Here is a 23,116-nt window from a genome sequence, read left to right as displayed (position 1 = left end):
CCACTGATCGTTAGAGACTCCAGGTGGAGCTTAAAGTCTATACCTGAATATTTTAATACACATATAATAAATTCGCATCAAGCGTTTCTGTCGTTACAAGCATAGCGCATATAATATTCTCCGATTCCATGAATCTTACAAATGAATGGACAAACGCAGGTATATCAGATCATCTGAAATATTTTCAAAGTAACAATGTCGCAGCTAGACGTAGATGGTGACTATTCCATTCACGGTTTTGTCGTAGCTGTCCTCTTCGCTCCTCACGCAAATGTCCATCCTTGAGAATCCGGTGCCTTTCAAATTTGCACCGTAATCTCGTACCTGTGAAAACGTTGAAAAAGTTAAGCATATTTTCACCCGGCGAAGCGATACTGGATACGAGATTCTCACCTGAAACGGTATGTTGATTCCGAAGTGTTCGTTCATCTCCGGAACGCAGATGCTTGATCCGTAAGCAAGGTTTAGATCCTCGTCCATTCCGACGGTGACGTAGTCGCATCGTCCGTCAAGGAAGTTCTGCAACACAGGATCGAGGAAGTAAGAAGGAAAATGAAACTCGTGGACTCTGGAACGCGAGGAAAAATTAACCATGAAAAATCATCGGCGCGACAAGATCGAGCGATTCCTTTGCTGTACGAGAAAACAGGTTTTTTTTAAACAATTTCACGGGGTTCACTGATATTTTTCCGATGCATCCAGCAGCTTGATTCCCCAAAAAAATGCTTGTCATCGGTGTCTTTGGATTTAAGAGAGAAAACACACGTGACTTATGATTATCCTTGTGACGATGCGATATTTCGACCTTTCGGAAATCGCTTCAAGCTACAGTGGTGCATGATATAAAATGTTCGATATGAGCTCATCCGGTCGGCTTGATAAAACGCTCGAGGAAATGAACCTGATACATATAAAACAGCAGTTTACGTAAGCGGTCATCTCCCCTCATGGGATACGCGGTCTACGTTCGCATGTACGTTTATAACTTAACCAAATTGCAAATGTATACGCGGTACACACACGTATCACACTGAAGAACTCTGGCTTGTGGATGAATATGCGATGTGATACGACTCGGTGAAGTCCCGAGTTCGGTAACATTTACAAAAGCAGCTGACCGCCTTCGGCGAAAACAAATTGTCAATTAGGTAATCGTGCTGTAACGTGATTTGCTTAATATCAAAATGTGCGCGGCTTGGTCAGAAGCAGCGATGTAACTACAGAGATTTATATGATTGAAAAAATACTTTGTTATCTCTAGCACCGTGTCGTTAATCAAAATTGAGAACGAAAAGTAGATGCGAATTTTTTCCACCCGCATACAGTCTTGTTCAAAAGCGTAAGAAAGAGTATTAAAATAATTTAAAGAAAGCTTGCGACGAGGTGGGAAATTTTTATGACATTATACGGTCAGATCGCGGAATCAATTGCACGATTTGTTCGCTATACATTTACTCCGATCGAAATTGTGAGGAATCAATTTTTCACGTTTCATTGCCGACTGCATATTTCAACTGCGTTCGCAGTATGCGGCTGATTTCAAACAATCAATTTCTTGGCGTAGTTCTCACCTGCAACGGTCGCAATTTCTTTCCTCGGGCGTCCAGATAATCGGATTCAAAGCCGCTGTTGAAGTCGGGATAGTAGGCGGTTAATGAAACGTTGTAATGCGGTCGACCGGAGCATTTGGAAGTCACGGATTCAGCAATTCCAGCTGTCGATTAATTGGATACAAAACCAGTAATAAAAGAAAAGAGTAGAAGAGAAGAAAATGCGCAATGTAAAAATAATTAGGTAAAGTATGAATTTAGACGGACTCACCGATGCAAACGACACCGAGTAACCCGGAAATAGCGAAGAAATAATTCGCGACGAACATTCTGCGAATTTTACCTCTGCGCGATCAACGAACGAATACAACTGCGGTCTACTTTGAATCGGAGACTCGAGAATCGGCTTTGCTGAGTGTGCGATTCGGTTTTAATTTAGCTAACCAAGCACATTTCTGGTAAGTGCAGAGTTACCGAAGTACACTGCAATCAGGAATATCGAATATCCGATCGTACAGCCGGCATTATTAACGAATGAATTTTTTTTCAACTTAACGTTAGTTTCACTTTCTCCTACGATTTTGGGAATTCGTAAATTTTCGCATAAAAATCATAGCGGCGAATTATTCGAGCCTTGATTAAAAGATGGCTGCGACTGGGTTTAATCGACGTAATTCCAGAAGGCTTGCAAGCCGCGAAGCTTGTCCGTGCCACGTGTTGCTTTCCCTCACCTTCGATCCGTGAGTCCTACCACATTACTCGCGAAGCGTCTAGAACTCCGGTTGCTAACAACAAACTACAATATTCTAATAAAAATTTTCAACTATTACTCCGCCTGAGTGAGGTAAAGAATTAGGGTCAATAATATACGCAATTCACCTGGCCCGTACTAATAAAATTATCACGCACAATTATTATTGATCTGTTATACAGTTATGTTGTACCGTGTTGTTCCGACCTCTCATTATCAGCCAAATTACCGCCTGTATCATCCTCCATAATTCAGGTAGAACTTCGCCAGCAAAGCAGTCGAAAATTCATACGTGACGGAAACCGCCGACAGGTGATGTGCCTGGCCGGATGCTTTCGATTTCAGCAACATATTCGCGAGGCGAAAAATCAGCAGCGTGGCTTCGTCGAGCTTACACGCCTGCAGTTCCATACTGGTTGTGCCATCATTTCCGGCGGTTGATAGTTATCAAGATCCGTTATTTCATTAGGAACAAAATGGCAGAGAGAGAGAACCTTACTCATAAGTGAAAAATTCTGAAAGCACGAAAGCTTAGTATAAATCAGCCGACGAAATTTGTCGGGCCTCGCGTATCATAGGCCTGATGTCTTCCTGCATGCGCGCTTATCACTTTTAATAATTAAACAATGTAGGGGCGACTGACAATGAGCCGACTACGTGCGGTGCACCGCCATTTCCCGCAGTTGGAATTTACCCGTCGCTCGGCTCGATCAGGACTAAAATCGTCGCTGAATGGTCAGATTTTATCGTATCGCAAAGTAGCTCTGTGGGTGAATTTTATAGTCCGAATCGTCTCGGGGAATTACCGTAGAATTTTAATCGGTTGTAAAAACTGTTGGATCATACAAGGTGGTGTAATTAATTACCGAAGAATATTACGGTAGATTTTTTGGGTCTAAAATTCGCCGAATATTCTATATTATGCGATGAAATTTAGAGAATTATCGAGCTGGAATGTCGGCGGAGGGTCGATGTGTCATTGCACTATGTAGAAAATATATCGACTGGCCTTCCCGCCGTGGGTATTAATAAGTAATTTTAGCTGTTTATGATCATACTCGACGATACGGTGAAATCGTTTGGATAGGAAACTATAGTGCACGTTTCCTAAGTACGTATTTGAATATCTAAGAATCCAATTCGACGTATCACCGATAGTAAGAAATAAAAGAAAAATTATACGGATATCTACGTCACCGCAATGAAAGGTAAGCGCTCATTAGTGCAATTTGCGGTAATCGGTTTTAATTAAAATTAAAACAACTGTTCCGGGAATATACGTTCGGCGATAAAAATTGCCAAGATTTTTGATTAATCAAAATTTTGAGAATTCTAATTTCAATACCGTTCCATTTCGGGTGATTTGTTTTACGGAAAACAGTTTAATTTCCTATTTCAAACTGGGGCAGGAAGAATTATTAACGCCTGCGGCGATCTCGCGAGGTTAAACGGCGTTTTAAACGACGTCGTTTATCAACCGTGGGATTTTTTTTTTTTTTACCCTTCTTCCTCTGACCGATCGCGTCACTCGTCGGGAGGGAAATCACCGGCGAAATAAGCAACTTCTCAGATTCGTTTTATGGGCGATGGCGAATCGTGAGAAAGTAAACAGTTTTAAATGAATATTTACTTGCCAGTCGATGGTCGATCATTACGCTCCCAGCCTTGAGCTAAACGATCTACGTTCAATTTTTTTTTTTTATCCTATGTAATCAAATAAACTACAGATTTTTTTTCAAACTTTTCTCTCTACCTACTTCTTGACGGTCGGTTTTTTGCGCAACTTTTTTTTGCAGACTGTCATTACTTACGCGTTACAGCTGCACTCAGCGGTAAATTTATTTCCAGCCAAAGTTTGCTTCGAATTTTCTACTCTTCGAATTTTTACCGTTATTAACGTTTTCCGATCAAATTTTTGTCAAATCAATGTCCGCTGCAGGTGTAAAAATGAAACTTTGCGATGCAGCGATAACCGCGAGCAAAGCGGCAATTGTAGGTTTGTATTTATATCCTTTAACGTTGAACTGCAGCTCCGTTATTCTAGTAATCGAATAATGAATAAGGAATCGATATTATTTAGCAAATTAGGGGTACATAAGCCGATGCGCGTATATAACTACCCACGACCCTGTACGTGTAGATCCCACTAACGGCGCATCGCGACGCCAGGCGTCGTCATTCGACGCGTGACGTCCAAACGCGACGCACGTCAAACTGCCCGCTGGTTTCTGAACCAGTTGAGCGGACATTATACACTTGAGGGCAAATTCACACACAATTTAGGCGTCGGTCGAATGGATTTTTCGACCATAAATCAGCGTCCCAGATACGGAATAAGGTATAAGGAAAATTAATTCGATTCTCTGCAAGAATTCTTTAGCACTCTGTACGCACTTGAACGTTTTCGTATGTTCACTGCAAAATTCATCGATTATTCTTGCACCTTCCACGGCGAGATGTTACAAACGATAGAGAAAACAAAATTTATGTTTTTTTGGTCGATTTCGATGTTTCAACAATCGAACGTTTTTACATTTCACAAAATTCTGCGAAGAATATCTCCAAGAAGTTTAGACGCGTGCAATCATAATTTTCTGTAAACTTGCTCCTATAAATTATATCGCGAAATTTGTAATTTTTTTTCCTCATTCGTTCCTGCAATTAAATCGTACACGTGTGTATGTGAAATTATTTTTCACGCAAAAGTAATAAAATATCTCGTGCAACGTAATGAGACTTGCTCTTGTTTTTTTTTTTTTTTTTTCGGACAACTTCGAAGTTTCGCAATAATTATTTACAATCGTCTCGTGCAAGGTTTAATTAATTAATTCACGACCTCACTGACAGTGAAAATAATAAATAGAAGAATTCTACTTCCTGTTACAGCGATTTTGTCAGAATTTGGCGTAAGCAAAAATGCCACGATTTCTTGCCTAATTGTCGAATATCTTTGCCCTCGACATTAGTAACAATAAGTACCGTCGAAGTGGTGAGAAATATATTTGTATATACGATATAAATAGAAAGACGTTCCAGTTCCAATAGTCGCGTATGTAGGGCAGCCCGACAGCCTTTAGTGTAAATAATTGATTTTTGCACTATCCCCCAGAACTGTACACGTGTGTGACACGCGTCACTTTACAGACTTATCTTGTACTCATATGTGCATAAATTGTGCGACATACTTATTACGCGTTATGTGTTTTGCTCGATGGATAAAATCCTACATGAAAATATGTGCGTGGATGGAAATTTGTTTAACAATGACGCAATTCGGTCGTTGTATTTAGGAGTAGTTGTAATTATTTCCAACATATCTTAAGTACCGCGAGCAATTCGTTTTTTGGGAAAAACTATACTCTTCAATAATTCATGTGTTATTATCCAGGTGAGTGGTTAAGTTTTTTTGAAATAAAGGAGAAGGAACCGCAAACATCAAAAGAATGATGCAATGTTGAGGCGTAAGAAAGAAACGAAGGACTTAATGTATACGTGATAATTATTCTCTGTAATTCAAGTTAAACAAAACGCACGTTTGGGATTCACCGCATGCGTAACCGACGAGTGAATAACCGGCCAATACGTAGCTGGAAACGTGTTTATATACTCGTAATACACGGAAAAACACGGATTACCATAAGTGTAGCAGATTTTACTTACGCACAAGTGGTTATCACTGTTTTTATAGTGGATTCTAAATTTTACGAAGTATATTTCAGCAGAAGACGCGATGTATCCCTTTCGTTTCCTTTAATTTTGAATAAAGTCTGCTCTTTAATTCACTCCGTATAAAAGTTACGTGAAACAATTTGAAGGTCTACAAGTTCCGAGAATTCTTTTTCATCAGTTTTTTCCTCTTCATTTTCCCCCGTTACTCGATGCTGAAGTTTTTGCGATTAATTATGCGACAATTGATAATGTAATTTGAGTTCAGTTTAAGTAAAGAACTGTCACGAAATATTGTCCTTCGTTTTCACAACTTCTTTGACGAGACACGTCCCTTCGCACCCACGCCCGCGTTCAAAGACAGTTTGCGAAAATTAGCAACGTGCTTTCAGACCTGCAGATGAACCCAAACACCGTTAGACAGTGGCTTCAGCGAGGGGAAATCGAGAAGTTGGAAAATGTGGTACTGGAAGGTCGAGGAACCCGATTGCTGGGTGAAAATTCGCCGGACCTTCGAACGCGGGTTTTCCTAAAGGGCCTGCCGATCTACCTGGTAAATAGTGCAACGGACGCGGCTTCTCTTTCCGCGAATCATGCGATCTAATTCCACTTTCCGTTCGTGTCCGCAGACGAAAATCAGCCAGGTTCACGACGCGACGGTACGCGGCGCCCTGGGTGACGTCCAACGGCTGATCCTCGACGAGCCGAAGAAGAAATTGGCGACGTCAAAGGACTCCGCGGGTATTCCTCTCCTTCACAAAGCCGTGTACTATGATCACCAGGACATCGTTGAATATCTGGTAGAAAATTACCCCGCCACAACCCAGCAGCGGGACAGAGTGAGTCTGACGGTTTAACTTGTCCAAAAGCTCGCGAAATCCTTGCTCATATATCGTTAGACTCTAGTTTTTCGCACCTCTGCCGTGTTCCTCGTTTCAGCTTCTGCTGTAAACCACCTGTTTGTCGAGTTTCAGGTTCGTGTCCGGATCGCTTAGCGCTATACGTCGTCTTAGTCTCGAAAGCTCGCCTCTCTAGTTCGCGAATTCCGTCGATCGTTATCCGTTTCCGCTTCTCGTAATTCGTCAATTACAGTTCCGTCTCTGAAAAGCCTCCACAGGAGGTAATAAATATCGCTCGTCTCTATTTCTCTACTAATCTCTAATTAACTTTCTCGGTGTGTCAAAACATTGCGCTAATTATTGCCTATCGCGTCATTTGCTTCCGATGAAAGTTAATTATCGTCGATTTTTGCGCATAAAAATTATTCGCTCATCGTGCACTATCGGTAATAATCAATTCGACGAATGGGTCAAGAATAATAATAATAATAAATACCAATCCCGCTATATCCTTTCGAATATATACAGTCAATAAATTATACAATAAAGTTTGTACCGAGGTGTTAATTAATCGCGTTCTCCGGCGTGTGAAAGGGAGAATAAATCGCGAAGCTTTCGAGCGTTACCCCGAGTAAAAAATCTTTTTTGCGCAGGAGGGCAGAACAGCGCTGCACTACTGCTCAGCTTGCGCAACGCCAGACATCGTTTGGGAGGTCCTGGTGAAGGGTGGCTGTGACACGAGTCTCTGGGACAAGCAAGGTCATCCGGCAGCTTACTACCTCGAGCATACGGGGGAGGTGGAATTGCCCGAGGGTGAAAAAATGCAGGGAAGAAAAGTTTACAGCTTTAAAGAGAGTGAGTATATGAGTATAGGATCAGCCGGTGATCGCGACGAGTTTTTCGATCATTGTAAGAAATGCATTGTTCGCGGTTCTCGAAAGGGGGGAAGGAGGGTGGAAAAAGTGGTGAAATACCGGCTTGTTCCCCATCGTTCGGCGTAATTGCGAGGCGAAAATGCCAGCTGCGACGTAACTCACACTTACTACGTCTTGCGTCGCAGAAGAGTTTAACACAAGCCCCTTCTACCTATTCTGAGCTATGCATTAGGTACGTTAAACTTATACCGATGCCGATGATCGATAATACGTAAATTCGTAATAGGTGCCGAGCTCGTTTACAGACACAGAGACGCAATAATGATATTATGTAGGACACGGCGAAATGTAGGAAAACGTTCATCGATTATTTTGTTTGAAAACGCTGCGGATCCGCCGGAAATAATTATATTTTAGGAGTAATCAAGCCGGTGACGATTATTCGTTTCTAATAGCCGTTGGAAAGACACCGCGGTGACGATTTTCCGTACGTATTTTCTGGCTCTCGTTCTTCTTCCTTTTTGCGACAAGTTTGAAAATCGTCGGAGAATATTACGAAAATTTCGTTAAATGGCTCTTGCTTCAAGGAACCCGTGTTACAACATCGCAAAGTTGTCAGGTAAAACACACTGCTCACCAATGGGGCAGCTCGTGACGGGCTGTTTTAATATTTAGTGGTGGCAACAGCAGCCGGCTGCAGAACACGCGATTTGCGATATGCTATAAGGTGGATAAATAAGAATACGTATGTTATTCCCGGCGATCGGCGGAAACGCCAATTTTTATCATCTAATTCCACATCCTCTGTATCGCGGTGTGACATTGTTGCTTTGTTTCTATGTTCGTTTCTCGGTATTTAACTACGTTTTTAATATCAGCATGGTGTACCCCACGATTATCACGCCGTTCAAAAACCTACCTAGTATTCGGTCGACAGCCAAGGTCCGTTTTTTTCGGCTATCTCTTACTGATAAAAAGCAAAAATAACGAAATACTTTTTACGGCTTGAAAGCTGGTTTAATGCGCGTGGCTGTGGCAATATCGTAAATCGTGCGAGCTCACTTCTTCCTACCTTTCCTCAGACTCGGTATGCGTTCACCTAGATTATAACTAAGCGATAAAATATTTAGCGACCTACGAAACACGCGATTCTCTTGCTCCGAGGCACACGGACTTAGGCACACGAGGTAAACGTTTGCAGTCACGGCATGCCCCATGCATTTTTTAAAACACCTCTTCCGTCACTTGACTTCGCCAAGTTCTCCGCCAGCCCGCGGTGGTTGAACTTTAACAGTTATTTGCCGATGAGATGGACACAGACGCAAGTTTCGGAATCGTGAAAGTGACTTGAGCTTTTTTTCAATACCAGAAATGTTCGATTTTCAGCATTGGACTTCAAGCCGTCGAATATACGGATATGGATTCATAATCGGGACATCGGTAAACTGCAGCAAGTACTATGGGAGGGCCATGGGTTGAAATTGCGGTGCGAGACGAGCAACAATCCTCGAGTCAAGAAGTTTTTAGAAGCAGTGCCGTTCATAATGGTAGGCAAACATTCGAGCATGGTGTTCGTTAACCACGACAATTCGTTGTTCAAGCGATCAGTTTCCATCTCCCACAGGGCACTGTGAAAGACATTCATACTGCTGCGGTTAAAAACGACGTTGATGGGTTCAGGCAAAAAGTGAGCGATCCCGTTTGCCCGGTAATACTCACCAGCAAAGATGCCAACGGTCTGAACGTTCTCCACAAGGTAAATCTTCATCAGTTAAATAAATGATTCCGGTCACTCCATACTCGAAGCAGTATTCAATACACCAAATGTCTTACCTTTTTCTCAGGCCGCTGGATTGGGGCATACTGAAATTGTCCGAGAGATCCTGACCAGGTGTCCTGAGACGATTGATATGCAAGATTCCGAAGGCAAGACTCCGCTCCATTATGCCGCAGCCCTGAAGGATGACGGGATCATGTACGATATGCTGGTCCAAAGCGGCGCCAACGAAAATCAAATGGATAACGTTAGTCAATACACTGATATTTGATCGCAAAGTTAACAATCACAAAAAGCACACCGTCAATTATCCGCCAAACACTGCAACCCTATTTTTTAAGTATACCGAATTATCATACCCACAGAGACAAAAGACAGCGTCCTTCTACAAGAACCGACCGTCGGACGTAGACGCGACAAATTTGGTCGTCATACCAGAAGCACCGCGCGTTTCCGGTACATCTTACCCGAAGAACTGGGACTGGCGAATCTTGGAAGCTGGAGAAACAGTTGTTAGAGGGGTGAAGAAAGCTGTGAGCAACGCGGACATTGACAGTGCTTTCGGGAGTCCTGAGGCACCCTCAAAGTCGGAGGAAAGCGAGAAGGAAACGTTCGGGGTAATTGAGATTCAATTTGACAATGCGAGCTCCGGGTTGACCGTCGAAATTAAGGGCGATCGATTCCCGAAATCGAGTTCCCGATCATTTAGCGAGCAACGCATCTCTTTTTCAGAATGGTTTCAAAGACGACGGTAAGGACGACTTGGAGGAGCAGATAAAACTCGCTCACGACGAGCTTGAGCACAAGGAACCAGAGAGGAAATCGGAATCCGAGCCAGAAGCGGAACCGGAACCAGCGCAGGAACCGCAATCTGAAACTGAAGTAATAACAGAATCAGATCCAGAACCAGAGAAAGAGCCAGAGCCAGAGCTAGAGCCAGTACCAGAGTCAGAGACAGAGCCAGAGCCAGAGCCAGAACCAGAGACAGAGACAGAGACAGAGTCGAAGCCCATGGTGGACCCGTTAAAGGAGGAAACTGAGGAGGATTCTTCGGACGATGATGTGGTGGTGAAAAATTCCAAGATGGGTTCGGAAGGCGAAGGTAACCGGGAAGTCAGGGAGATCAAGGAAGCGGTTCTAGATCAGCACAAGGAACAGGACGCTCTTGGAGAAGAGACAAAAGGGGACCACGACGAACGAACTGAACCAAGCACCGGGGATTCTGGACTTGACGATACGGTTCACGAGGATGATCAGGTTTGGGGAATTTCAGGCAGCAATTGAGATGTAGAAGTTGGAAAGTATGATCGGAGGATTGAGCTATTGAGCTTGCGATGCGGGGAGAGATATCGTAGTTCGACTCAAATCAAGCTCTCTTCGTACAATTAATGCTAAAACTGGCGTACGGGTTTTTCATACGATAACTAACGATGTCGAATATACTAGTCATACCATATTATGATTATTGAAGATATTTGGAATGAAACATCGGCAACGTCTGGCATACAGTTTATCATTCATGTATGAAGGGTGCAAAATATGTACACGAATCGAATTCGGTAAAGAATTTTGTTGAAAGTTTGAAAATTCATTTTCCCGAACACTGATTTCCTAATATTGAAAGATAATTGTTTCAAAAATGATTCATTGCATTCCAAACAACGAATTTGATTAAAAAAAAAAAACACTCTTCTATATCAATAACAGTTGTCTGTAAATCATGAATATAAAACTCTGACCCCAATTAACTGCGGAAAATAAACGATGAATGGTTCACACTTGTATTTTATTAATTCATTGCGATAACGCCTGCACTCCGTGTCATCCGATTGCTCGAGGTAAATTTTAGCCCGCGTGCAGAATATGCGGGTGACAAGAAAATAAATAATAGATGAATACATATGTATATATGCAAAGAGATATATTATCGATTGTCCTTCCACTGTACGTGACGCATTGCGAATCATGCGCAAGCCTTTTGTTTGTCCAGGTGATAGTCGGTGAACACGAAGAACTACCCGAAGCCGAGCTGAACGATGGAAGTATGACGGTTGATCCAGAAGTTGAGGATCTCGTTGAAAACGGGAACATGGAGCAGCTCGCTGCTTTGGTGCTCAACGGCGAGGGTCGCAGACTCGTCGGAAGGCATTCGAGCAACCCTGAACTTCAGGCGTTCATCGATAACGTCCCTGCCTACATGGTGCGTTCTTTGTCATCGAATACACAAACAAACCCATCCGCGCGCATAATTTTACTCGACACGTTTCTAAGGGTTGGCGTGACACACAGAGTTTCGAATGAAATTGAAGACTGCACAAATTATCAACGCCAACACAGAACATTTCCCATAGTGTACACGCATACAGCTATTAAGCACGTGGAGTTTTATAATTTACAGGGAAAAATACACGCCATTCACATGGCGGCGCGCGAAGGTAACTTGCGAGACCTTCAGGGGGCCTTGGATCGTCGTAAATTTGCAATTGCAAGAGACGGCTCATCGCCAAACGGAGCAACGCCTCTGCACGTGGCCGTAATATTCGGACACACCGGTGTAATAAGGTGAGAAAGAAAATCGTTTGAATCATTTTCAACAGTTTTTTCTCCCGCGGTATAGACTTTACTCAAGCTTGTCGCATTGATTTTCCAGCCAGTAATTTAAGATGCCTTGACCTTTCGCTTGGCCGCCAAACCGTGAAACGGGTGTGACATTCCGCGTACCGAATGTGATTCCTAATCGCAACGTACATACCTCTCATAACTAATTTAAGGATTGCTATTGCTTCTCTATTCTGCGGAGAAGGTCGAGCTGTGTCGTCGATATCCTTCCACGCCCTTCGTTCCAAGTCGTGAATCGATCAGCCGGCCTGACACCATCGCGAAGGAATTTTTAACTCACGTTTTAATTCTTAATCGACATCGAACTCCGCAGGTACCTTGCTGGCAGGTTCGCAGAAACCGCACACGCTCCAGACCGGGACGGTAGGACGCCTCTTCATTACGCAGCCACCCTCGCCGACAACGGGCATTACTACAACCTCCTTCTGCACCTCGGAGCGAATCCTATGGTCCAAGATAACGTGAGTCTGGACTGCGGATCGAATTATTTTTCACGTTTCTACTTTGATTTGTTTTTTTGGAAGAACGGTGGCCAATGGGCGTTTCAATATTACGAATCGCTGATATTGTGGGTTTCAATTTTACACAGTTTGGGCACAAAGCGGATTATTATAAAACAAATCCGGAGGACTTTTCGCATAAAAAATTACTGCGGGATTTCGGGGCGCACGAAAAGATTGCCGACGAAATGTTGACAGATAAAGGTATAATAAGAGACCCCTCTTCAAAGTATTTATGAGGCACCGTAAGTCACGTGGAATCTTTTCGCGTGTCGCAACTAATGCACGGAAATTATTATCACCGCTCACGATTCACGCTTATCGCAACTGAAAATAAATGAATGTGTGTAAACCAAATGTAGTAACAACCTAGTAAGAACATCGAATATTGTTACAATTATGATAAATCGCAATGACTTTCAAGTTTTACTTTGTTGCGCGTTTTTATAGAGCTTTCAAAAAGTTCATTAGTAGGACATTTTTTCCAACGACGTAAATTTTCGCATGCTGCAGTTGTCAGACCCGAGGAATCGATGGAAAAGTGTTACAAATAGTTATCGCATAACTTCACTGTTGAAATTAAGAGTACGTTGAATCACGGTCACGTCAATTTACATTTGATTAACACATAATCCGGAACAAACTGTATTCATGATTATTCAATAAAATTCCCCGACATCTTTTATCATGCAAAGGCTTGATCACATCCGCAGGTGTATTCTGTTGTATCGGATCAAATTGAGGCGTATTCAATTTTGAATTGATAAAAAAATATGTCAACATTTGAGCTGTTTTAAAACTTGATACGAATCAAAAATGTAAAGATAGATTCCAAAACGTTACACTTTCACTGTACGAAATCTATTTTAACATTCACGAGAATTGTTTCTGACAGTGATGGTTACGGTAATCTGGAATTAAAAAACCGTAGTTGAGCTATTACTGTAAATATTTTGATTCTTACGACCGTTGCATATAAATCACTGAAGTTGTGTATCGAAAAACAAGAAATTGCTACTACCAATGTGAATTCAGTAAAGTACGTTATAAACGAGAAGAATTCTAAATCATCGTTCAAGAGTTTCCATTTCAGCGTGACTAATCGTTCATTGTGCATCCCCCAATGCAATCTGTTGTATATCACATTATCTAAATGTTTGTAAGTGTGAACCTGACGTCAGGAAATCGAATGTCTAGCAAAGAGTTGAATGTTTTGTAATTGCTAATATTGTTCTGGTGAAAATTGAACACAGTTCCCGGAGGAGACACATATTCCGCACGGCGCGACGTGACAGAACCGGAAACCCTGGTGACCCTGGAGCGTTGTTTCAAGCTGTTGGCAGGTGGTGGACGTCGAGGTTCATTGTCCGGGTTAAACGCAACGAATACTGGTATACTTCTAGGGCGGTACCTGAAACGCCCAGTTTTTGAAATACTGAAGCACCGTTTGACACGCTTGGATCACAACCTGTTTGACCTTATCTGGCCCGCTCTTAGAAAGTACAGTAACATGAACAGCAGCAACAGCTCAATCGGGAGTTTCGTAAGCCTAAACAGTTTGAGCTACGTTCGGCCGTCAAACCTGGACGATGAAAATTTCCCGGGCTACATTATAGTACCGGACTACGAGAGTTACATCGTGTTCGCGGAATTGCTGGAACCGCTTATCAGAGACTTCCATTGCGTGACAGTGACCGGCGAGATTCCGGATCACCTGGACTCGCACTTCTTCGATTCGGAGCGGTCGACGGACGAAAAATCGCACAGCGTAGCCGTAGTAGAGAACTTCGACCTGGACCCGACCTCGAAACACATATTGGCCGGGGTCGTCGAGTGCTGTCGCAACCTCGAGGCCTATTCGCTTCCCCTCAACCTCACCGTCAACCAGCTCGAGGAAACTGAGCGCGACATAACGACCGAGTTGATGAGCCCCGAGCTCGCCAGTTTCATGGCCGAGGGATCGAGCGAAGACGAGGCCGGCACCTACTACACTCTAAACGAGGTTCTCGAGCGACCAAGCGAGGTGCGCGCGCGTCTCGCGGCCGCGGGCCTCCTGCTGTCCCTCGACCCGCACACCAAGAGTGACGAGCGGCGCCTGCACGGCCGCCACTGGCCTTACGGCCGTGGAGTCTTTGTTGCCGCGGCAGGCGACCTCGCAGTCTGGGTCAACGTGCAGGATCACCTCAGAGTGGTGTGCTGCACGCCCGAGGATAACCCGGGGCAGATTGGGAGGGCATACGTGCGGCTGGGACGAGTAATGTCGGTGCTAGACGCGGGACTGGCCTTCAAGAAGGACCGGAAGCTGGGCTTTCTATCGTCGAGACCCACTGTGCTCGGGAATACTCTCAAGTTCAACCTCGTCGCTAAACTCCCGGAGCTCACGAAGGAGCCTGGAAATTTGTGGCACCTTTGCCTCGTCCGGGGACTCAGCATCAGGGAAACCATGCAGAGGAACACCGTGAAAATTAGTAATCAGCAATGCCTTGCTGTCACGGAGTTACAGACCCTTCAAGACTTCTGCAGGGCCCTGCTGAACATCATAAGTCTCGAAAAAGAACTCGCCCTCAATAATTCCATGAGGATTGCATCCCTGATCGCTAGTGCCTTCCGCAAACGAATGACCAGCTCGCGCCGGACCCGGATTAATAATAATAAAAATGAGTAAAATCATTTGATAATTGTTCGATCTATGGGTAATATTTTGTTGTAACGAATCGCGTGTTTATAGGTGGATGTGCGTTAAATGTCAATTATTAACATAAAAATACCAATTTCTTACATAAAGTAAATGTGTAGAGTTTTTCAACTCATGTATCGCCAAAGTTGTTAAATACGTGTATATAGTGGTAGAGGTGATAACGAATAGATCGTAATACTATTTATGCGAACTCTCTATGTGATATCGAGGCGAGCTGAGAACCATAAGGGCGTAACCCATTATTATTTTCGATTCATGCGGAAATTCACCTTTCTCAGTTTTGTTGCGTTCGCCCGTGTCGCAGTAAAATCATCGTTTGCTGAGATATTTGAGGTTTACGCCTTTTCGGTATCTAGCCCTCGATGTAAAGCCCTTGCCAATGTTGTATATTTAATCGTTGAATTGTAATATGTGGGAGCATTGAATCAAAACCAATAAGTAGGTATATACTCGTATATACAGTATATACAGTATTACAAGAATATCTTGTTGGAAAGATATGTGCATGTGAACTCGTTATTTTCTACTATTTTACATACGTTGATTTGATATTATGCATATGAATTATACACGTGTAAATTAGACAAAAAAAAAAAAATGTTATATTGATGGCAGAATTTTAATGACAAAGATGTTGGGGCAGATCAGTAATTTGGATTATTAGGCACTGGAAGAGCTGAAGAATTTGTCATATCGGGTTAGTAAGATTATATATTATTGACTAATAAATATGCGTATAATTGGATATACGAGATGCCTTTGGTGTTTTGCCATCGTATAATAGCAATGACTGCTAATAGTAACGATAACAATTTGTATCGCGATGTGTAAGAAAAATAATCCTGTGTCTAATATTTCTTTATTTCATTGATGGCAAGTCATCAGCGTGCATTCGTATAAAAAATTAACAAAGCTTTATATGTCACGCATGAATCGATGTTTACAAATGTTACAACAACAACAACCATATGGCGGAGCATATATCTTTCCAACTCGATTTATAAACATAATACAGATACCGATTTTACTATATAATCCGATATTTGCTGATAGTATACTTATTGATGTTCATGGACTAACTTAATAATTGGATAATCGATACTATTCTCGCCTTTAAATTTGAGGATGGTCTGATAGAGCTTTCGCCGTAACCCTGAACTCTGTTTATCTCTTTCTCTTCATGTGTGCAGTGCGCAGTGTATTGAAAAGAAGAAATCTAATACTAAGACATGACAAATCTCCGCTTTCTAAATATATTTTAAATTCATACTCAAATATTGCGCGAAATAATTATAATACTTCAATCGATATTGACTGTTGTGTATCGAAAGCAACGAAAACCTCAACGAAAACAATGACAGTACCGCAAAACAATAAGCCTCTTCTCAAATGCAAATTTTACACCACTACTACTACTACTACTACTACTTCTACTACTACTACTACTACTACTACTACTACTACTATTACTACTCCTACTAGTATTATTAATACTACTACTACGCTCATATATCTGTATAACCCACAAGAGACACACGAGTTTTCAAATTTTGACGCACTGTTCATTTAATTGCAAGAAAGAACCGACGATGTACCTTCTTGGAAGTAAGAATGTCTTATTCGTACCAAAAATGAACCAACTATTAGCACTTTCATACTAATTACACGTCAGTCAACGTATATAATCTTCATACTTTTGGAGCGTAGATCGTCAAGCAATTACCGAGCAGTGATACCGAGTTTTGAATTCAGCGTTCTTTTCAAAGACCCTTTTGCTCGACACTGTGTCTACTGTGATTCGATGTCATCACCAAAACTTCTCCGAATTTTTACAACGTGATGTCTTGTGTTCGTTTGCTTTCTGTTTTGGCATGCTGCGTTACGTGCTCTGTTCCACATCCAACCCATTGTCAGAGGTACTGGCTATAGCCCTGCTGTTAAGTTCATCGAGTATCAACCACAAACACCTAAGCCAATTAGGTGCTTTGTAAATGCTCGTATTAACCGGAAGGGCTTTGTTACAGTTTACCTCTAGTGTTCGCTCAGGTCACAGAATCGAACTAAAACGCAACTATACGTTCTGTAATCAGCAGTGATTTTCACAAGCTTTTATACTCCGAAAATATCAGACATTCCTATCGATGTTTTCCACGCCAGATAAATCGTTCCTACAACTTTAATCGATTTCTTTCGTTCCAGGAGAGTCCACGATCGACATCCCCATTTTTCGAACCGACGAGGGCCACTACCTCGCTTCTTGTAAGTAGAATTATACTATCGTACACATTATCTCTCTGTAACTCCTGGCAATAAAAATATCCCACTCTAGCCCTTGGTGATCCACTGATAAAGGGACTAACCGAAGTAGCAAACACACGCCCTAAGGATCCCGTTACCTATCTGGCAACGTACTTGTACAACTTCGCCAGCAAGAACAAGCCAAGAGTGAAAACTCAGGTAAAACTCACCCGGCACTGGATGAACATTTCACTCCATAATTTCTCGTAATCTTCTCGTCATGTTGCTATCACAACTCGACTCTCCGCTTACTACCGTAGGAATCGAACGTCTTGATAATATCGGAACGCGAGCAGGAATCCCATGAACATCCAGCCGATGATGACGCCGGTTATCCCCAGAGTCCGGATTCGGATGCTGCCGATTCCACCCTGAACAATAATTACAACCGGGTATTAATTCCGTGCAAATGTCTGTTTCATTTTTCACACCAACAGTCATGTCCCGTTGATTTCTTGCAGGACGAGCATGGCCAGAGTCTCCTGCACTTTGCCGCCGTTCGTTCCCACGCTGCAAACGGATTATTCCAGTTCCTACAGGAGTCGGACGTGAACGTCGGTTTCAGGGATGAGCTCTACAGAACGGCAAGAGACGTCGCACACCAAGCCGGAATCCCGGAGAATATTGCTGAGATTGATCGCTGGGTTGTCTACTTGGCAGCCAGAGGTGAGATGATTAAGATTATCGGGAATAAGCCTGATGTAATTGTTTGTCATACTTACATAGTGATATGTACCGGTGATTTTTTCGCTTTCAGGTGAAACCGAAAGACTCGTAGAGCTTCTGCTCGAGGGATACGACCACATCCTGGACGTCAAGGATGACGGCGTGCAGATCATCGACGTTGCTACTCAGCGAGGACACGAGGCCACCGTTCAGTTCCTTCAATCTATACCAAACTTTGTGGCAAGTATCATACATGAAAAAGAATTGCGCAACAACCGTTTCTTCGAAGAACAATTTCCGACCATTTATAAGTCTTCTATGAATTTCACTCCTTGCAGTCCCGACGTGAAGAAGTTCATCAGGCAGTGCGACGGGGCGATACTAATACCGTTAAAGAGCTCCTGAGCGACGGTAACGGAGGAGGCCGTCTGCTGGCTGTAGGAAAGAATTCGATGGGTCGTTGCGCCCTTCACATCGCGACCCTGGGACAGCACGTTGAAATGGTCAAGTTTATTGCCCAGAATTATCCTGAGACTCTGAAGATCGGAGATAACGTGAGTGTGAATTACGATGCAGGCTTGAGTCCATAGAGTGTAATTTGAATCGACAATGTAAAGGTAACTACAATACTGTACTTAAATAATATAAATTCATTACAGCTAGAGCGAACTGCCCTACATTACGCGATGGGCGTCGAAGCTGTAGAAGATTTGAGTAACGTTTTGATCAAGTGTGGAGCAAAACGAGTTCATAAAGATTTGGTAAGACCGGTAATTGCCGAGATCCATCGATGCGTGAACTGCGAATTAGAACTGAGAGCGATTTTTATTTATCAATTTCAGAAAGCACGACAGCCGTCGTACTACTTTATGAACAAATCTGAGATTCAAAGACTTCAAGAGGAAGAAGAGGAACTATTGAACAATTAAGAATTGCGAGGTTGTTACAACACCCGGGATTTAGTTATTGTATACAACGAACGATCAGGATATACCATATAGTATTATGTGATAATATATGTATAAAGAGTATAACAATTAACTAAATATTTACTACGAGTGACGAAAGTATGACCGATATATACGCTGTATGTCGAATACCTATATCGGGACCGTTTAAAATTACTGATTCGACACTGTAACGAGATGCGAAAATTTTATAGCCTGGGTAAACTGGATTAGATGTATGTCAAAGTAAACATTTTGATTATGAACAAACAAATAAAGCTGATATAGGATTCTGGGAATGTAAATGCGCTTTACACATCTCGCCTCAATAATTCCAGCGTGCCAAAAAACTCGGACAAGCCGTTGGTGTGTGTAGATTTTTAATTTTATTATTGTTTAGTGAAACGCATGGCATCAAGTGGACAAACGGTTGTGGGGAGCTCCACGTTCGATTTGTATTTTATAGGAGATAGCGCCACAAGACGATAACTAGTCCGGATGTAATATTAAGATATAATACGAAAAGGGGCAAGAGCTAGTAAATACAATTATACAATACTTCTATGAGTCGTCTGTGACTCAGTTTCTTAGACCTCGACGGAGAAGGTAATTAGCTGTCATTAAACATTATCTATAAAAAAATGTAGCTAGCAATCTCCGGGTAAATCACACCAAATTATGCAAGGGATTGTTTCAAAATAAGACATGTAGAGGAACCGTTGTGTGTTGAGCTTAAAAAATTGGTGAAATACAGATTCAATCACGTTGTAATTATCAGCTGTTGATAAATACATTTGACACGAATTAAATTCAATGAAAAGAACGAAATTCGTAAAATAATAATGACAATGTGACGGGATTTAAATTTTGGCTACCAGTTGAAGTTAACTCAAATGGGGCCCTAAAAATTAGATATACCGAGAAGCGAGTAACCCGAATTAAAAAAGAGACCTAGCTCTCGTTTCTCTTTTCGTAACATGATTTCACTGCATCTCACGAATTTAATAATAATATACATGTCGCAAATGATCACGAAATGCAACTCATCCTGATGCAGGGATGGCCTGTAGGAGAGGTTAGAAACGATCGAAGCGATATAATAATTATCGGGATCCGCGTTGATGCTGGCGATAATAGTAATCGATCGAATAGTGATCGGTATACCGTCTCTGATTAAGATTTGAAAAATACGTGGGTGGGCTCCTCTTTCAATTGACGTTCCTTTTTCGCGCCATTTCGTCGTTGTCAGTGATGCGACACGATGCTTCTCCTCACAATATTATCCTTTGACTTGCCCTGCATCGCGGGTTTTTTACTCAACAAGTCATCCTGGGATTCCGGTTCTTCTGCGTCGACGATTTGCTGCCAGGGCTTCGGATTCACGTAGGACGGCTTAGCGCGCTGATGGGCTACGCGGTCGGCAATCAATGAAATTCAAAAGAGAAGAAATCGATACAAAATGACTCAAGCCGAGGGGGGTCAACATCCCTCTTTACGCCAATATTTAATCAGCCTATAATTGTACTAACGTAGGAGTCCCTGAGTAGCAGGCCTCGGTCTGCTCTTCGCGCTTTCCCGCCACTTCTCGAAAGCCTCAGAGCTTTCCGCCAGTCTCTTTTTCCGCTCTTCCTCAATGGCCTTTTGTTTAAGCTCTTGTTCCTTCTGTTGTGCTACACAAACAGCAGGAAATGTACCATTTGGTATCGACACGCTGAGCGTCTCCTCCACGCGACGAAACCACACATTATCAATAATGGTATTACTCAATTCAATTGACTAAAAGAAAGTGAAACGAAACCTTTCTGCGCTGCTTCCTTTTTCCTCGCCCACTGCTGAAGATGTATTATCTTCGCGATGGCGGCTCGATCTTCGACCGCCTTCAGCCGCCTTTGAAATTCGAGTTCCTGTTCGACAGCCAGTTTCCTATCCGCTTCTTCCTTCTTCTTCCGTTCCTGCCATCTTAAAAAATTCTCTCGTTCCTTCCGCTCGCGCTCAACTCGCTCCCTCTCAGCTCGTTCCTCTTCCTGCCGACGTCTGAGTTCGGCCCTGCGCTCAGCTTCGCTTTTCTGGAGAGCAGCCCGCTGCTTCTTCCGGACCCATTCCTGATGGGCGATTCTACGAGCAAGAACTGGGCCGCTCGTTCTGCTGTCAGAGAACGTAGAACTCGAGACCGACGAGGAGGAGAGCTGCACTATTCTTCGACAATTCGTAGAAAACCTGAAGCAGAAGTCACGTGTCCATTTATTCTCAGCTTTCGAGCTAAAAATTAAGGACAACGAGGCATGGCGCACCTGTGGACGTCCTCCTGATCCGCGGCCGTGTCTCCATCGTCGTAAATTTTTGAAGACCCATCGATTACGCACCGCCTCACGAGCCGAGTGACGGACTTTGAATTGTTCGTCAGGGTAAGCGTCGAGGTCCGCGATGTGTCTGACTGAGAACTGCATCGGTACGTGTCCGCTGCACCCAGGTCAACCTGATCACTGGGGGCATCACCTTCGCCGATACTGGGGGAGTCTTCGTTGACTGATAGGGTGGAGAGCCCGTCTGCAAGACCGTTCGAATCGCCGTAACGGACCTCGACGACGACGGTTGCCTCCTCGTCGGTGCTTGTGCGGGACGTCCTCACGTTCTCGGCGAAGCCGTTCGAGGGTGTGAGAGACTCCGCGTATATCGCTGGGTTTATGAAACGAACCTCGGTACTGGATGGAGACGATTTTTGTTCCGCGTTTTGAGATCGATGGGAGGCTGCGGAGTAACCGTTTGATATTCTGGCCCCGTTGTGCTCAGGGTCGTTGAATTTCGAACGCAGGTTTTTACAGGGCGGGTGAACGATTTCATCTTTCATTAAATACCAGCTGTCAATGTCACTGTCATCGGCCATCACTGTCCAACATTTAACCCTGGTCGAGGACCTAGAATTCCGATTGGCGGTATTTTTAGAGGAAATCGTTTAAAATAAGCGCCAATTTTTTACCCGGCGACTTTCCGCGTTGGGTAAGGCAGAGATTAATGCGCTACTTACAGACGAATGAATGTTTATCCATAATAGGTACTAGGATGTTGAGCTTTTTATTCAAACAATGGCGATTTCCCGGTAACTTCGATGACAAACGATCTACAGTTTTCAGGATATGTTGTAAATCTATCGGTTTCGTTCAAAGTCTCACCACTCAAATACGTATTTTGCATCTGGTTTCGAACCTCCTCCATCAAGCAGTTTCCTAAATTGTTTTAAACTCACTATTCCGGAGATTGAATTTCGGCGGTCCTAGTCACTGATGTTTTACGACTTTGGTAGCCGATCACAAGCCGCAAAAAAAAAAAAAAACACTATTCTCGACCACTCGCTATCCGCTATACCACATTTACAAATGCCAGACTGATCTAGCCAACTTCTCTTCATTCTTTCACGCGTATTGCCGCAGAGAATAAATAATTGAAAGTCACTCGATATCAAAATTCCAGTAATAGGCACTGGTGGTCCCAACATTTTTATGAATATAAAACCCATGGTAAAATCAATCCTAAGCGAAGATTATTCCTTGGTAATCTAGTGTCGTTGCGATAGTAAATGAATTTGTCCATGCTACTAATAAATCGCAGATTTCTGTGACACTCAAGAAACTCCAATTTCATTCCAACACTTGAATCCTATTCTAATTTCAATAAGCCTGTTTCTCCCGGAGCCAAAGGTCTGCGTTACGTGTAAGAATCAAGTAATCTAAGTTTGGTAAGCAAACAAAGATTAGAGTAAACGATACAGCCCGAAAACTGCGAGGTTCCACTTGTGCTGTCCGAACACGACTAACACACCTCACACAACCCTAGACCGATCGGAGCGAGCTGCGACTGGCGATCTCTATTTGTAACGCGATTCAATGGTTACTGATTTGTCATCGCCAGCGACGATTGGCTTAAATTTGAATA

General features: G+C 43.0%; 3 protein-coding genes across 7 annotated transcripts; 1 reads left to right on the top strand and 2 right to left on the bottom strand.

Annotated features, from left to right (window-relative positions):
• Positions 1–36: 36 nt before the first annotated feature.
• LOC107216490 lies at positions 37–1,972 on the bottom strand. Its single transcript, XM_015653686.2, has 4 exons — positions 1,822–1,972; positions 1,572–1,714; positions 394–519; positions 37–324 (listed from the first exon to the last, which is right to left on the bottom strand). Exons 1-4 carry the CDS (start codon positions 1,877–1,879, stop codon positions 205–207), a joined length of 447 nt encoding a protein of 148 aa, XP_015509172.1. The 5' UTR covers positions 1,880–1,972; the 3' UTR covers positions 37–204.
• Positions 1,973–2,995: 1,023 nt separating this feature from the next.
• LOC107216506 lies at positions 2,996–19,491 on the top strand. 5 transcript variants are annotated; one of them, XM_046732323.1, is made up of 22 exons: positions 2,996–3,036; positions 6,360–6,520; positions 6,597–6,806; positions 7,460–7,661; positions 9,068–9,228; positions 9,306–9,437; positions 9,526–9,705; positions 9,824–10,075; positions 10,191–10,715; positions 11,449–11,658; positions 11,857–12,020; positions 12,391–12,538; positions 12,667–12,781; positions 13,831–13,968; positions 17,475–17,534; positions 17,605–17,732; positions 17,834–17,965; positions 18,035–18,239; positions 18,331–18,479; positions 18,578–18,793; positions 18,899–19,000; positions 19,082–19,491. In XM_046732323.1, the coding sequence occupies exons 2-22, from the start codon at positions 6,368–6,370 to the stop codon at positions 19,166–19,168; spliced, it is 3,669 nt and encodes a 1,222-aa protein (XP_046588279.1). In that variant the 5' UTR covers positions 2,996–3,036; positions 6,360–6,367; the 3' UTR covers positions 19,169–19,491. The 5 variants fall into 5 exon arrangements, with proteins under 5 accessions (XP_046588279.1, XP_015509201.2, XP_046588278.1 ...); XM_015653715.2 differs by lacking the exon at positions 2,996–3,036 and adding an exon at positions 3,216–3,509; XM_046732322.1 differs by lacking the exon at positions 2,996–3,036 and adding an exon at positions 4,453–4,639.
• A 143-nt stretch (positions 19,492–19,634) lies between these two features.
• On the bottom strand, positions 19,635–22,295 carry LOC107216481 (vicilin-like seed storage protein At2g18540). The gene is made up of 4 exons (XM_046732325.1): positions 21,478–22,295; positions 20,985–21,403; positions 20,716–20,856; positions 19,635–20,595 (listed from the first exon to the last, which is right to left on the bottom strand). The coding sequence occupies exons 1-4, from the start codon at positions 22,068–22,070 to the stop codon at positions 20,432–20,434; spliced, it is 1,317 nt and encodes a 438-aa protein (XP_046588281.1). The 5' UTR covers positions 22,071–22,295; the 3' UTR covers positions 19,635–20,431.
• Between the last annotated feature and the right edge of the window lie 821 nt (positions 22,296–23,116).

The sequence above is a fragment of the Neodiprion lecontei genome, chromosome 2 (genome assembly GCF_021901455.1).
Source record: "Neodiprion lecontei isolate iyNeoLeco1 chromosome 2, iyNeoLeco1.1, whole genome shotgun sequence".
NCBI lineage: Eukaryota > Metazoa > Arthropoda > Insecta > Hymenoptera > Diprionidae > Neodiprion > Neodiprion lecontei.
Note: the sequence above shows the minus strand (reverse complement) of the source record. Positions and strands in the feature narration are given on the sequence as shown.